The sequence below is a fragment of the Palaemon carinicauda genome, chromosome 10 (genome assembly GCF_036898095.1).
Source record: "Palaemon carinicauda isolate YSFRI2023 chromosome 10, ASM3689809v2, whole genome shotgun sequence".
NCBI lineage: Eukaryota > Metazoa > Arthropoda > Malacostraca > Decapoda > Palaemonidae > Palaemon > Palaemon carinicauda.
In genome coordinates this window covers 19,180,853-19,194,879 of record NC_090734.1, presented here as the reverse complement: position 1 = coordinate 19,194,879, position 14,027 = coordinate 19,180,853, and the positions used below count along the sequence as shown (strand labels likewise).

Below are 14,027 nucleotides of genomic sequence, written 5' to 3'. Positions count from 1 at the left end.
CAGAATGTTGGAAATCTACAAATAATCTACACTGTTAAAATTTGCCTTAAAAAAACAGTAAATGTCTGGCAACATTTATTCCAGGGTTTTTTAGCGTTTAAAAAAACAGATATATTGACGTAAAAGAGTGACATTACGGTCACCAACCCGTAAAAGATAATAGCAAAGTAAGGTAAAATTACGGTCGCATCTATTTTACTGAAATACAGCTGAGAACAATATATTTTTAAGGAGAATTTCCGATTAAAATTACGTTTTTTTGAACGGTGTACCTAATTATGAATAAAATATAAATCTTTTATTATTATCATTATTATTACTATTATCATTATTATCCTTATTATTATGGTTATCAATATCAGTATTAGTATTTTCATCACAATTATTCCCAGTATCGACTCTCTTTTCTTAGGATAAAATTTATTTGCTTACTAAAGCTTGACGAAAATATAGCAAGGGTTTTACCCCGAGTTCCTTCTAATCACAGTTATAAATAACTCAGAAAACTAAAATGGTGAAATATAGCGGGTTATTTATCACCTCTCTCGAAAGAGGCCAAATCATTTCGAAGGATTCTTATTTTTCGTTCGCATTTTTCTCAAGGAAATAACAATGTATTAATTTGGCTTCTTATTAAACCGACTTTATCCTCAAAGGGATAAATTGTCTTCATTAATCGAGCAGACACTCCAAGTAAATTTAAATCTTAGATTATTTAGAGACAATTCGTCTTTGGAGAAAACGATAATTAATAGAAATGATGTAATGAAAGGTTGAAGTTATAGAGATAGACTGACGAAGTGTAAATAACTTGAGGTGGTTCGAGTGTGTTGGGAGAATGGGAAAAGAATAACTAGATGGATGAAGAGAGATCGTAGAAAAAAGGGTGTTTTCTGTGCTGGAAGCAATTTCAATGTTTGGTAAATAATTGAAATACCTATTTTTGTTTATCCATGGATTATTCATGGTAAAACGAAAGATTAACCGTTATAGGCAATTATTTTTTGGTAGTGAAGCTTATGTTATGCGCATTTATCACTATTAAAAAAAAAAACGTAATTCTAATAGGACTCTTTAAAAATATACTGTTCTCAGCCGTATTTCAGTAAAATATAGGCGGCCGTAATTTTACCGTATTTTGTAATAATCTTTTGGTGACTGTAATATCGCTCCTTTACGTCAATATATCCGTTTATAAAACGTTAAATGCCTGGTAACATTTATTCCAGGATTTTTACTGTTTTTACGGCAAATTTTTAAGTGTATAGCTAGTACTGCTATCACTGCTATATTTATAATACGATGAAAGGTTTAGAGGTTTAATGGCCGCTCATGAATGGCAGAGGCAAGGGACAGTGACATTGCCCTATAGAGCAGGACAATGCCCTAGAGACTGACCATATATACATATGATCAGCGCCCAAGCCTCCTCTCCACACAAGCTAGGACAAAGGAGGGCCAGGCAATGGCTGCTGATGACTCAGCAGATAGACCTGTAGGCTCCCCCAAACCCACCATCTTTAACTCACAAGGAAGGTGAGGTTGCAGCGACCAAAAGAAACTAATGAGTTTGAGCGGAACTCGAACCCAAGTCTGGCGATCACCAGTCAGGGACGTTATCATATCGGCCAGCACAACCAATAATATATCCATTTGGTTTGGCTCTCTAGTTTTATGAAAGAAACAAAGAAGATCGGGTTGAATTCCAAATCAAAGCAAATCTCTTTACGATGCCATTCCTTCGTTAGTGTTTTAACAACTAAAAGTTTTAGGAGCGTCCTTTTATACGGTCGTCATGGAGGGGGTAGGCGAGGGGGTGGGTGAGGGGGGTGAGGGGGGCGGGTGATGAGGAACGAGTGAGTTGAGGAAGGAGGATTAATAAAGACGAAGGGGAAGAAGAACGGTTAGTATGTGAGAGAAAGCCATGGAAGATGGTAGCCTTCAACTCCTTCTCTCTCTCTCTCTCTCTCTCTCTCTCTCTCTCTCTCTCTCTCTTTATATATATATGTATATATATATATATATATATATATATATATATATATATATATACATATAATATATATATAATATATACAGTATATATATATATATACATATATATATATATATATATATATATATATGGCCCCTCTCTATCTATTGTTGTTCCTCTCTCTCTCTCTCTCTCTCTCTCTCTCTCTCTCTCTCTCTCTCTCTCTCTCTCTCTCTCGTCCCATTCGAATTTGTAATGATATATATATATATATATATATATATATATATATATATATATATATATATATAGAGAGAGAGAGAGAGAGAGAGAGAGAGAGAGAGAGAGAGAGAGAGAGAGAGAGAGAGAGAGAGAGAGAAACTTGCTAATTGTCTAACTAGACTTGTATTTTGGATAGATTAAAGCTTGTTCATGGATTAAAGTTTATTAATATACTTCATTTTCGTTTACACTGCCCTACATCAAACTTAGGATAAGATGCCAAACTATCTGCTCTATACATGTTTTTTCTTTATTCTATACTTAACGCTTGGAGTGAATATACCAGAACTATACAACTTGTTTATACAATATTTCTGTTATCATTGGCTCCATAAAACCTCTTTAGTTTATACCTTTATGAATAAGCGTTTCTTATAAAAAAATCAAAATTTATCCTATTATTTTAACTCTAGTTTTTTATTTTACTTTCCATTTTGAATTTTATGTTGCCATAAGTATTACATGTCCTATATAAACAGTGCAGAATATTCCAATAATTATGGATTTTTTATTGTCTTATTTAATCTATGATTTCAGTATCTTGGAAAATTATATAAAAATCATATACAATGAACTTTTCATATATAACAATCTTGAAGTTGAATAATATATTATGAAATGTCTTAAGAATTGGATATATTATAGAATAAAATGTATTTTGATTTGTTTTGACCAAAATAATAAGATAAATCTTGTAGTAATCTTATCAATGAAATATGAATAATTTTGTAATCTAATTTCATTCCACAGTTTTGATCTTATTCACTGTGAATATATCACAAAACAGTATCAGTATAAAACCCGACCTCGTATCAAAAATAAAATCATATATTCGATGCAGTTTTAAAGATACTGTGCCGGTTAATGCATGAATTTAGGTAAGTATATATCAATCTATATAAATCTCTAAAGTAGTTTTGTACATAATTGTTGTATTTAATCAATCTGATATATGTGTAAGATACAGCAGGGAATTCAAGTTGTTTTATTTGCAACAACCAATTTCAAGGCACAGTGATTACATGTTTAACAAGTCAAAGATCAATGAGCATTCGGTACAAGCTAACCGCCAGACACATGACAAATGCAACTAGAATTTGAATGATTAAATCGAATAGAGAAACAGAAAAGATGAATGAAGCAATAGTGAAAGATGGAACTGAAATGACACTTAAAGATTCAGTTTCAGAAAATAGCTCTAACGATTAATATCAACTGAATCTTCTTCTTCCTCACCGTTATCCCTACATTAAGGGGTCGGTTGCCTGATGCTCTCTCTCCTATGTCTTCTATCAGAGGCAACCTCCTCCACTAAACCTCTCCTCTCCATATCATCCATCACTTTAAGATCTACGGAATCTGAAGCCACAATGACAGACATACGGTCTCCCCCATACACCATAGCGAGAATAATTATAGACTTCAAATACCATAGAACAATTATAGAGATCTCCAAACATCATAGAACCCAAATATACCCTCAACTACAATAGAAAAATTATAGAGACCCCTAAACACCATAGAATGATTATAGAGGCTCCAAACACCATAGAACAATTATAGAAACTTCCATACACCATAGAACAATTATAGAGACCTCCAAACACCATAGAACAATTATAGAGACCTCCAAACACCATAGAATAATTATAGACACCTCCAAACACCATAGAGCAATTATAGACACCTCCAAACACCATAGAACAATTATAGAAACTTCCATACACCATAGAACAATTATAGAGACCTCCCAGCACCATAGAGCAATTATAGAGACCTCCAAACCACATAGAACAATTATAGAGACTTCCAATTACCATAGAAAAATTATAGAGACCCCTAAACACCATAGAAAAATTATAGAGACCTCTGGACCCCATAGAACAATCATAGAGACCTCCAAACACCATAGAACAAGTATAGAGACTTTCGAACACTATAAAACAATTATTTACACCTCCAAACACCATTGAACCCTTATAAAGACCTCCAAACTCCATAGAACAATTACAGAGACCCCCAAACGCCATATAACAATTATAGAGCCTTTCCAACATCATAGAATAATTATAGAGACCTCAAAACACCATAGAACAATTATAAAGACTCCAAAACCATAGAACTACTATAGACACCTCCAAACACCATGGAACAGTAATAGACACCTCCAAAAACCATAGAACAATTTTAGAGACCTCTAAACACCTTGAAACAATTATAGAAACTTCCAAACACCATAGAACAGTTATAGAGACCTCCAAAAACCATAGAACAATTTTAGAGACCTCCAAACACCATAGAACAATTATAGAGACCTCCAAATACTATAGAACAATTTTAGACCTCCAAACACCATGGAACAATTATAGAGACCTCCAAACAGCATAGAACAATTATAGAGACCTCCAAACACCATAGAACAATTTTAAACTTCCAAACACCATAGAACAGTTATAAAGACCTCCAAATACTATAGAACAATTATAGAGACTTCTAAACACCATAAAACCATTATAGAGCCTTTTCAACACCATAGAAAAATTATAGAGACCTCTGGACCCCATAGAAGAATTATAGAGACCTCCAAACACCATAGAACAGTTTTAGACCTCCAAACACCATAGAACAATTTTAAACTTCCAAACACCATAGAACAATTTTAAACTTCCAAACACCATAGAACAGTTATACAGACCTCCAAATACTATAGAACAATTATAGAGACTTCTAAACACCTTAAAACCATTATAGAGCCTTTTCAACACCATAGAACAATTATAGAGACCTCCAAACAATTATAGAACCTTTCTAACACCATGAAACAATTATAGAGACATCCATATATGTGTATGTAATATCCTGGTGGTCTGGAGCCCACGTAATTGACAGAGACAAGTATTACAAACACCTTTGTCCCATTGATATAAAAAAGCATCTGAATGAAGAAAATCTATCGGAAGGACAATAACAATTCAATTAGTTATTGTCCGTTGATTGTGATTCACAATTATTGCCCATCCAACAGGGATTTCGTTCGATTGATGCCTTTAAAGATTTTGAGTTAATTAAGAACGAATTCATCCAAAGGTCGCTTTCCGACAGAACGAAATGAACCACTTCAAAGGACATAAAAAGGTAGGCGAAGTAAAGGTATTGCAAAGCAAACTTAATTAACCTGTAATGACATGGACTAGATGAAGAATTGTAACCTTTCGGGACGTTTCCCTTCCCTCGTTATTGATATAAAAAAAAAGACTATTGATAGTTGTTCATGTAATTAGATTCGAAGATGATTAATTGAAGTAAATTTGATCCATAATCATTTTCGCTATTGAAGTACTTATTTTTACCTTAGGTACAGAAACAAGAAAAGAATCGTAAGGGCATATGAAGACCCTTGCATGAAATTCCTCTTTTTCATGTAATGTTACAGTACAAAATGTATATCATAACACCTTCCTTTTCACCATAGCCTGCAATCATGATAAATGTAATTGATAAAATGTTATCTTCATAGTTGAAATATACTTGAAAGATTATAGAATTCTATCAAAACAGATTTTATAATAAATTCCTCTTTTTCATGTAATATGGCAATACAAAATATATCCCATAGCACCTTCCTTTTCGCCATAGCCTGCAATCATGATAAATGTAATTGATAAAGTGTTATCTTCATAGTAAAAATATACTTGAAAGATCATAGAAGTCTATCAAAACAGATTTTGTTATAAAGATCTCTCTCTCTCTCTCTCTCTCTCTCTCTCTCTCTCTCTCTCTCTCTCTCTCTTGTGCAGCTACTATTCAAAGACACATTCATCTCTCTCTCTCTCTCTCTCTCTCTCTCTCTCTCTCTCTTTCTCTCTCTCTCTCTTGTGCAGCTAATATTCAAAGACACATTCATCTCTCTCTCTCTCTCTCTCTCTCTCTCTCTCTCTCTCTCTCTCTCTCTCTCTCTCTCTCTGTGAAAACTGCCTTGACCAAAGCGTCAGAAAAACGTTTAATGATTTAGTTCACAAAACTACAGGCGTCAGTGTCTATCAATAAATCATTAACCATACACGATTGGGAATTTCACATTCCATTACGCACTTAATGTGTGCCTGCAGTTATAACGCTTCCAATCAGCCGGAGCGCCATTGAAAAAAAGAGAAATTGTTTTGCTTATGAAATTAGTTTCTAATTTGCAAATAGCAAATACATCGTATGCGTGTCCAGCGTCATTGCTGCATTAAACCAGTGAGGTCAATATATTTTTTTTTTTGGTTATCCCTCTAAAGAAATATACAGCGTTTAAATACATTGATTTGCTGCTGTTAAATACTGGTTCTTCGCACTCCCCAAGAGAGATTAGTTCATCAAACGTTCAGCTGGGCTTCACAAGACGCTAGAAGAGTTGGTAGACCCAAAACTACATGGCTGAGGACTATGCAGCGCGAAGTAGGAGATGATGAATGGAGAAGTATTGAATTAAAAGCCCAAGAAAAAGACGACTGGCGAAATCTAACCGAGGCCCTTTGCTTCAATAGACGTAGATGATGATGATAGTTTTATAATTTTTACCTGGTCAGTATATTGTAATTCAGCTTGAGGGGAAATTGATAGTAATCAATATAAATTAAAACTTATTTTGCAATTCCTCAGATTTGATCTAATGTGAATTCATAACTAGAATATCTGAATCTGTAACTAGGGATATTTATTTTTCAGTAAATTGTTAATTTCCACAACCGATATCATTTGTAGCTCGTTACGATTGGCGGAAAAGTGTGATGCTTACCACCCACCAGAAGCAATCAAACACATCAACCAATCAGAGGCGAGATAGGAACTTCAGGGATGTTGGCTGTAGATATTTACCTTAAGGCAAAAAACCTCACTATATATATAGTTGCTGGTGATAGCGTGAATAATTACCGACTTCCTTAACACATGAGCGAAAGTGGTCTTTGACTCGAAGGTACTATTAGAACAATTCACAGTCAATTTCTGTCTCAAATAACAAGCATCGAGTAGAAACAGGATGTTATGGAGGGTGATTTCACGGCATTTAAGTGTCCTTTTAGATGCTGTTTCAGCTGAATCTAAAACTACTCGAGAGGGGCCCTTTATGTGATGACGGAAACGTCAAGCGAAAATATTACATCATCAGTTATTGAAATTCAAAATCCAGCCATACGATTTTTAGTGTTGCTTTATATCGTATTATATAAATTTTAACACAATGATTAAGTTGGTTTGAAGGAAGTTGTTAATAACATGTCATATTCGTGAATGAGAGAGAGAGAGAGAGAGAGAGAGAGAGAAGAGAGAGAGAGAGAGAGAGAGAGAGAGAGAGAGAGAATGTAAAACTCTATTGTCTTAGCGCGTATGATTTCAGTTACTAGCAAAATTAAATGAAAGATTTTCATTATAATAATGAATAAAAATGTTAACCAAAACCGAACTAAATTATACATTTTGACCTTATGGAGGCAATGGGGTTAGATACGGGTATACTTTAAGTTTGTTGATCATGATCAAATCCTATTTCCTCTTTGAGTTCTCCACCCATTTTATTGAAGCAGAAACATACAACGACTGACGTAAGATCTCATAATACAAACTTTATTACTCTCATAAGAGTCAAAATCAGTAAAAGACTTAATAAATCTTCTCGGTGAAGTTGGACGAGTTATTCAATGGCCAGTCAGATATAGTTTAAGGGCTTAAAGGCCGCTCATGAATGACAGAGTAAAGGGACAGTTACAATGCCTTAACTAGCAGGACAATGCCATGGAGACTGACTATATCTATATATGATCAGCGTCCAAGCCCCTCTCCACCCAAGATAGGACCAGGGAGGACCAGGCAATGGCCGATGATGACTCAGCAGATAGACCTATAGGGTATCCTTAGCTCCCAAGGATGGTGAAGTTGCAGACACTTCAAGAAACTACAGAGCTTGAGCGGGACTCAAACCACAGTTCGGCAAATCGCCAACGTTTCTAACCCCTAAAATTAATAATAATAAAAAAAATCTCCATAATTTAACCTATGCCACTTCATTATTTTTCTTATCATTGCTTTATCATTCACTCTATATTATATTGATTAATCTTACTAATATATCTTATGACCTTTTGTATGAATGGCTGACGACCATGAAGCTTAAAGTGGGAGATGACGAATGGAGAAGTATTGATTTAAAAGCTAAAGACAGAGACGACTTGCGAAATCTAACTGAGGCCCTTTAGCATCAATAGGCGTAGGAGGAGATGATGATGAAGAATTCACATTCTATCCAATTCTCCTACCTAGAGGACTATTAGTACCGTCATTTCTCTTCATCCAGCTTTATCAAAAGCTTCGACTTGGAACGTCGATGATTAGCCATTGAAATACTAGCTGACATTCATCAATCAACTGACATATCAAGGCTTAGCTTGTAGGCGGATGAAATTTGCTCTGAAAGTCATTAGCCTGGATGTACATCGACTGAAGCCTCTATTTGAAAGTGTTTAGCATTTCTATTTGAAACATTAAACATTAAAGGGAATAAGCTACAATTTTGGTATTCAGTATTGAGCGAAAGGTTTAGTTAAATTCTAACTACTTTATTGTATCATAATCATGTTTAATGTTTTTAAAGGCCGCTCATGAATGGCAGAGGCAATGGACAGTGACATTGCCCTAGAGAATGACCATATATACATATGATCAGCGCCCATGCCCCCTCTCCACAAAGCTGCCAAGGAGGGCCAGGCAATGGTTGCAGATGACTCAGCAGATAGACCTATAGACTACCCCAAATTCCCCTCCTTAGCTCACAAGGATGATGAGGTTACAACGACCAAAGGAACTAACGAGTTTGAGGGGGACGCGAGCCCCACTCTAGCGATCACCAGTCAGGGACGTTACCGCAAGGTACAGCAATCGCCTTTCCTTGACGATGTCAATATTTTTCATTAAAAGGAAGCCAATCTATACATATTTCAACTCTACAGATTTGCATAATCATCTTTAATTTGCACTACCTAGGTTCAGTTACGTTAATCCTTAGCCTATTTAAAACATCTAAATTGACTCTCCTTTCTTATTTATTTCTCCTATGTTGTACCTAAAAGAGTTCATAGAACTACAACAAATTCAGCCGTTTCTAGTCCACCGCAGGAGAAAGGCCTCAGACATGACCTTACTCGTTGTCTGTGGTTTAACCAATTTTCATCACCACGCTGGCCACTGCAGATTGGTGACGGTGGGAGACTTTAGTTTGATCTCTCACTGCAAACCAACCTAGTATGGCTAGCCCTGACTCGTGCAGCTTTGCTGATCATGAAAATACACAAACCCTTTCACCGCGTAAGTAGTAGGTTGGTCAGGGAATCAGCTACCCGTTGAGATACTACCGCTAGAGAGATATGGGGTTGTTTGACTGGCCAGACAGTACTACAATGGATCCTTCTCTCTGGTTACGGTTATCTTTCCCTTTGCCTACACATAAACCGAATAGTCTGGCCTATTCTTTACAGATTCTCCTCTGTCCTCATACACCTGACATCACTGATATTACCAAACCGTTCTTAAAATATCTTATTTTTCCTTGTTTCTCTTCCTCACTGGGCTATTTTCCCTGTTGGGTCCCCTGGGCATATAGTATCCTGCTTTTCCAACTAGGGTTGTAGCTTAACAAGTAATAATAATAATAATAATAATAATAATAATAAGGTATCCCCACTCAGATATACAGATGATATATAAAATGTTTTCAATTTGCTAGCGCCCATCTAAACAAGCGTTTCAAAACTCCGTAGATGTGATCGCATTTTACAGTTTTATCCAATACCTTTCCCCCCGTGATTTGCCTCGTTTCCTCTCCCAATTCTATAAATACCCCTCGAGTGCTGACTCACTATCGCTCGTTGAAATCGAGTTGGACGAATTACTGACGTTCGTGATTGGCCATTAGTGGGAGAGCGTCTCTGAAAGTGAACCTGATTGGTTGATCTCATTCTCCCACTAAATTGACCTCCATCGTGGAGAGACTCCGCGTGATATTAGGCGATCTTATTCTGATAGTGTCGTTTCTTATCCAAATACCAGCCGTTCATATTGTAATACTTATTTCTTTAGATTTTCATGCAGCGAAAAATGATTCTCTGTATATCAAAAGTTTTAAGGATATCATTATTATTATTACTATTATTATTATTATTATTATTATTATTATTATTATTATTATTATTATTATTATTACTAGCCATGCTACAACCCTAATTGGAAAAGCAAGATTCTATAAGTCCAAGGGCTCCGACAGGGAAAAATATCCCATTACGGAAATGAAATAAGGAAATAAATAAACGATGAGAAAAAATAACAATAAAATATCTAAAAAAAAGTAACAACATCAAAACAGATATGTTATATATAAACTCTAAAAAGACTTATGTCAGCCTGTTCAACATAAAAACATTTTCTGTAAGTTTGAACTTTTGAAGTTTTACTGACACAATAGAACTGATTTAATATTTTTATCCTTAAAATGGCTGTGATATGCTGTTAAAAATTTGCCGTAAAAACGGTAAAATTCCTGGAATAAATGTTGACAGGCATTTACCGTTTTAAAAACGGATATATTGACATTAAGGAGTGATATTACGGTCACCAAGACGTTAAAGATAATAACAAAGTAGGGTACAAATTACGGTCGCCTGTATTTCACTGAAATACGGGAGAGAACAATATATTTTTACGGAGAATTTCTGTATAAAATTACAGCTTTTTAACAGTGTTTAAAAGAGTGGCAACACAGAAAGTCACAGCAAATAGGATATTACGTACCACCCAGAGGATGGAAGTACTCTTACTCTGGGTTCTTTATTAACCAACGTTAAGTTACCTTACACACACACACACACACACACACACACACACACACACACACACACATATATATATATATATATATATATATATATATATATAGATTAGTCTCCCTTATAATGGGACCACGGGCTCTTGCCCTTTCGGCAGCCCTTAAGTGGGATACGGTTGTGAAAATGAAGGATTGTATAGGATGATGATGGGATGAGAGCAACATGGCGACCGAGGCTGGAGTCCTGAGCCTTCCTAAACCCGGTTCCTTTTCGGTCCTGGATAAATTTATCTTTTTTTTATTGCAACCCGAAAAGGAAATAAGTTACCTTATCCCTGGACTTGACGGCGACAATATGGAACATGAATTTCAATAGACTTAGACTATTCCCGTTCATTAAATGTCATTCAATGAACTGAAGAATAAACATTCAATAGACTTAGACTATTCCCGTTCATTAAATGTCATTCAATGAACTGAAGAATAAACAGAGTTTAAACACTGACAATTAATGAATAAACGATATTTACTAAGACACAAAAGAAACACGAACTCTAAGTCATAACTAGGAATCTTTGAACTCTATAACCATACCTTTATTCGTGTCTTGGTCCAAATCCATTTTTTTTTTAACTTCACATCTCAGTTTCTCTGAGTTGATTTCACACAGCTGTATTACACCTGCAAAGTAAATAAAGGAGGCTGTTAGTATATTTATGATTTCTTGGTAATAATCAGCAGGGATTTGACCCATACTCCCATTTCTATATAAAATGATCAATGAGTCATTAAGTTTTCATAAAAGTTAAAAATAGAATTATTTTCTCGGTTAGAAATAATTTGTCCCATTCTACTTCATCAGAAAGATATAATTTGTCCAATTTCATTTCTTCAAAAAGATATTGTTCCATTTCACTTCTTCAAAAAAATATTGTTCCATTTCATTTCTTTAAAAAGATATTGTTCCATTTTACTTCTTCAAAAATGTCGGATTTTACTTCTTCAAAATATTTTGTTTCATTCCACCTCTTCAGAAAGATATAATCTGTCCCATTTCACTACTTCAAAAAGATATAATTTGTCTCATTTCACCTCTTCAGAAAGGTATAATATGTCCCATTTCACTTCTAAATAATACTCAAAACCCCCTTGACTCGTCATATATCTTTAATTATCATTGTTCCAATTATCGTTGTATGCACTATTCGTCATAATAACCACGCGATAATAAACTAACAAAGGCATCCTTATAGAAATAAGGAATCAGTACGTTAATTTGCACTAATTATCTATCTTAATGATTGTTGTGGCCTATTGGAAACGTCCCTGCTTGACGTTCTGCTGGACGGGAGATCGAATCACACTCAAACTCGATAATTCCTTTAGTGTCTACAACCTCACCATCTTTGTGAGCTAAGGAAGGGGGTTTGTGGGAGCCTATAGGTTTACCTGCTGAGTAATCAGCAGCCATTGCCTGGCCCTTCTTGGCCCTAGCTTTGGGTGCTGATCACATAGGTATAGGGTCAGTGTTTAGGGCATTGTCGCTGTCTCTTGCCTCTGCCATTCATGAGTGGCCTTTAAACCTTAGGTTTAAAAGTTTAAAACTTTAAAACCCATCTCTAAAACGTTGAAATCCAAACTTTTCACTCTATACACTGTTTGTTTTAAAAAGTATGAAAAGCACAAGAATATACAAAAGAATTGAATAAATAAAATAGGAAACATAAAACTTTCCAAAAAAGACATTATATACACATATATATATGCACGCATATATATATATATATATATATATATATATATATATATATATATATATATATATATGTGTGTGTGTGTGTGTGTGTGTATGTGTGTGTGTGTGTGCGCGCGTGTGTGTACCATTGTCATCAGCCGTTACTGATCCACTGCAGAACAAAGGTCTCAAACATGTCCTTCCACTCGTGTCTGTTTATGGTTTTTCTATGTCAGTTTATGCCAGCAAATTTTCTTAGTTCGTCATTCTATTGCATTCTCTTCCTTCCCCTGCTTCGCTTGCAATCGCCAGGGATTCATTCTGTTATTCTTAATGTCCACTTAATATCTGTCATTCTCATTATATGTCATGCCCATTTCCATTTTTTTTTTCTACCATGTTAGAATATCCTCTACTTTATTTTGCTCTCGTATCCATTTGCTCTTCTCCTGTATCTTAATGTTATTCCCATCATTATTCTTTCCATAGCTCTTTGAGTTGTATCTATCTTATGTTCTAAGGCTTTAGTAAGGCTCACAGTTTCTGATGCATAAATTAATACTGGTAGGACCATCTCATTAAATACTATTCTTTTTAGAGTAAGTGGCATTTTACTTCTTAGTAAGACCATATCAATAAAATACTTTTCTTTTTAGAGAAAGTGGTATTTTACTTCTCAGTAAGACCATATCAATAAAATGCTTTTCTTTTTAGAGACACTGGCATTTTACTTCCTAGTAAGACCATATCAATAAAATACTTTTCTTTTTAGAGAAAGTGGCATTTTACATCTTAGTATGACCTTATCAATAAAATATTTTTCGTTCTAGAGAAAGTGGCCTTTTATTTCTTAGTAGAACCATATCAATAAAATACTATAGTTTTTAGAGAAAGTGGCATTTTACATCTTAGTAAGACCATATCAATGAAATACTTTTCGTTTTTAGAGAAAGTGGCATTTTACTTCTTAGTAAGACCATACCAAAACATTTTCCTTTTTAGAGAAAGTGGCATTTTACATCTTAGTACCGAGGCATAATACCACCAAAATATCCCACTAAGCACACTTCGAAAGGGTATATTATTGAAAGCCACACACCGAAATGAAATGAAATCAAACGAATTGCTGGCCTTTGCGATTACCCATTAGGAGAAGTGTCGCAACTGAGTTTTCCTCGAGT

The 14,027-nt window shown here is 34.9% G+C and overlaps 1 protein-coding gene across 1 annotated transcript; it reads right to left on the bottom strand.

The window, feature by feature from the left end:
- Positions 1 to 3,506: 3,506 nt before the first annotated feature.
- Positions 3,507 to 4,287, bottom strand: LOC137647870 (trophinin-like). Its single transcript, XM_068380824.1, has 2 exons — positions 3,805 to 4,287; positions 3,507 to 3,677 (listed from the first exon to the last, which is right to left on the bottom strand). Exons 1-2 carry the CDS (start codon positions 4,285 to 4,287, stop codon positions 3,507 to 3,509), a joined length of 654 nt encoding a protein of 217 aa, XP_068236925.1.
- Positions 4,288 to 14,027: the final 9,740 nt, after the last annotated feature.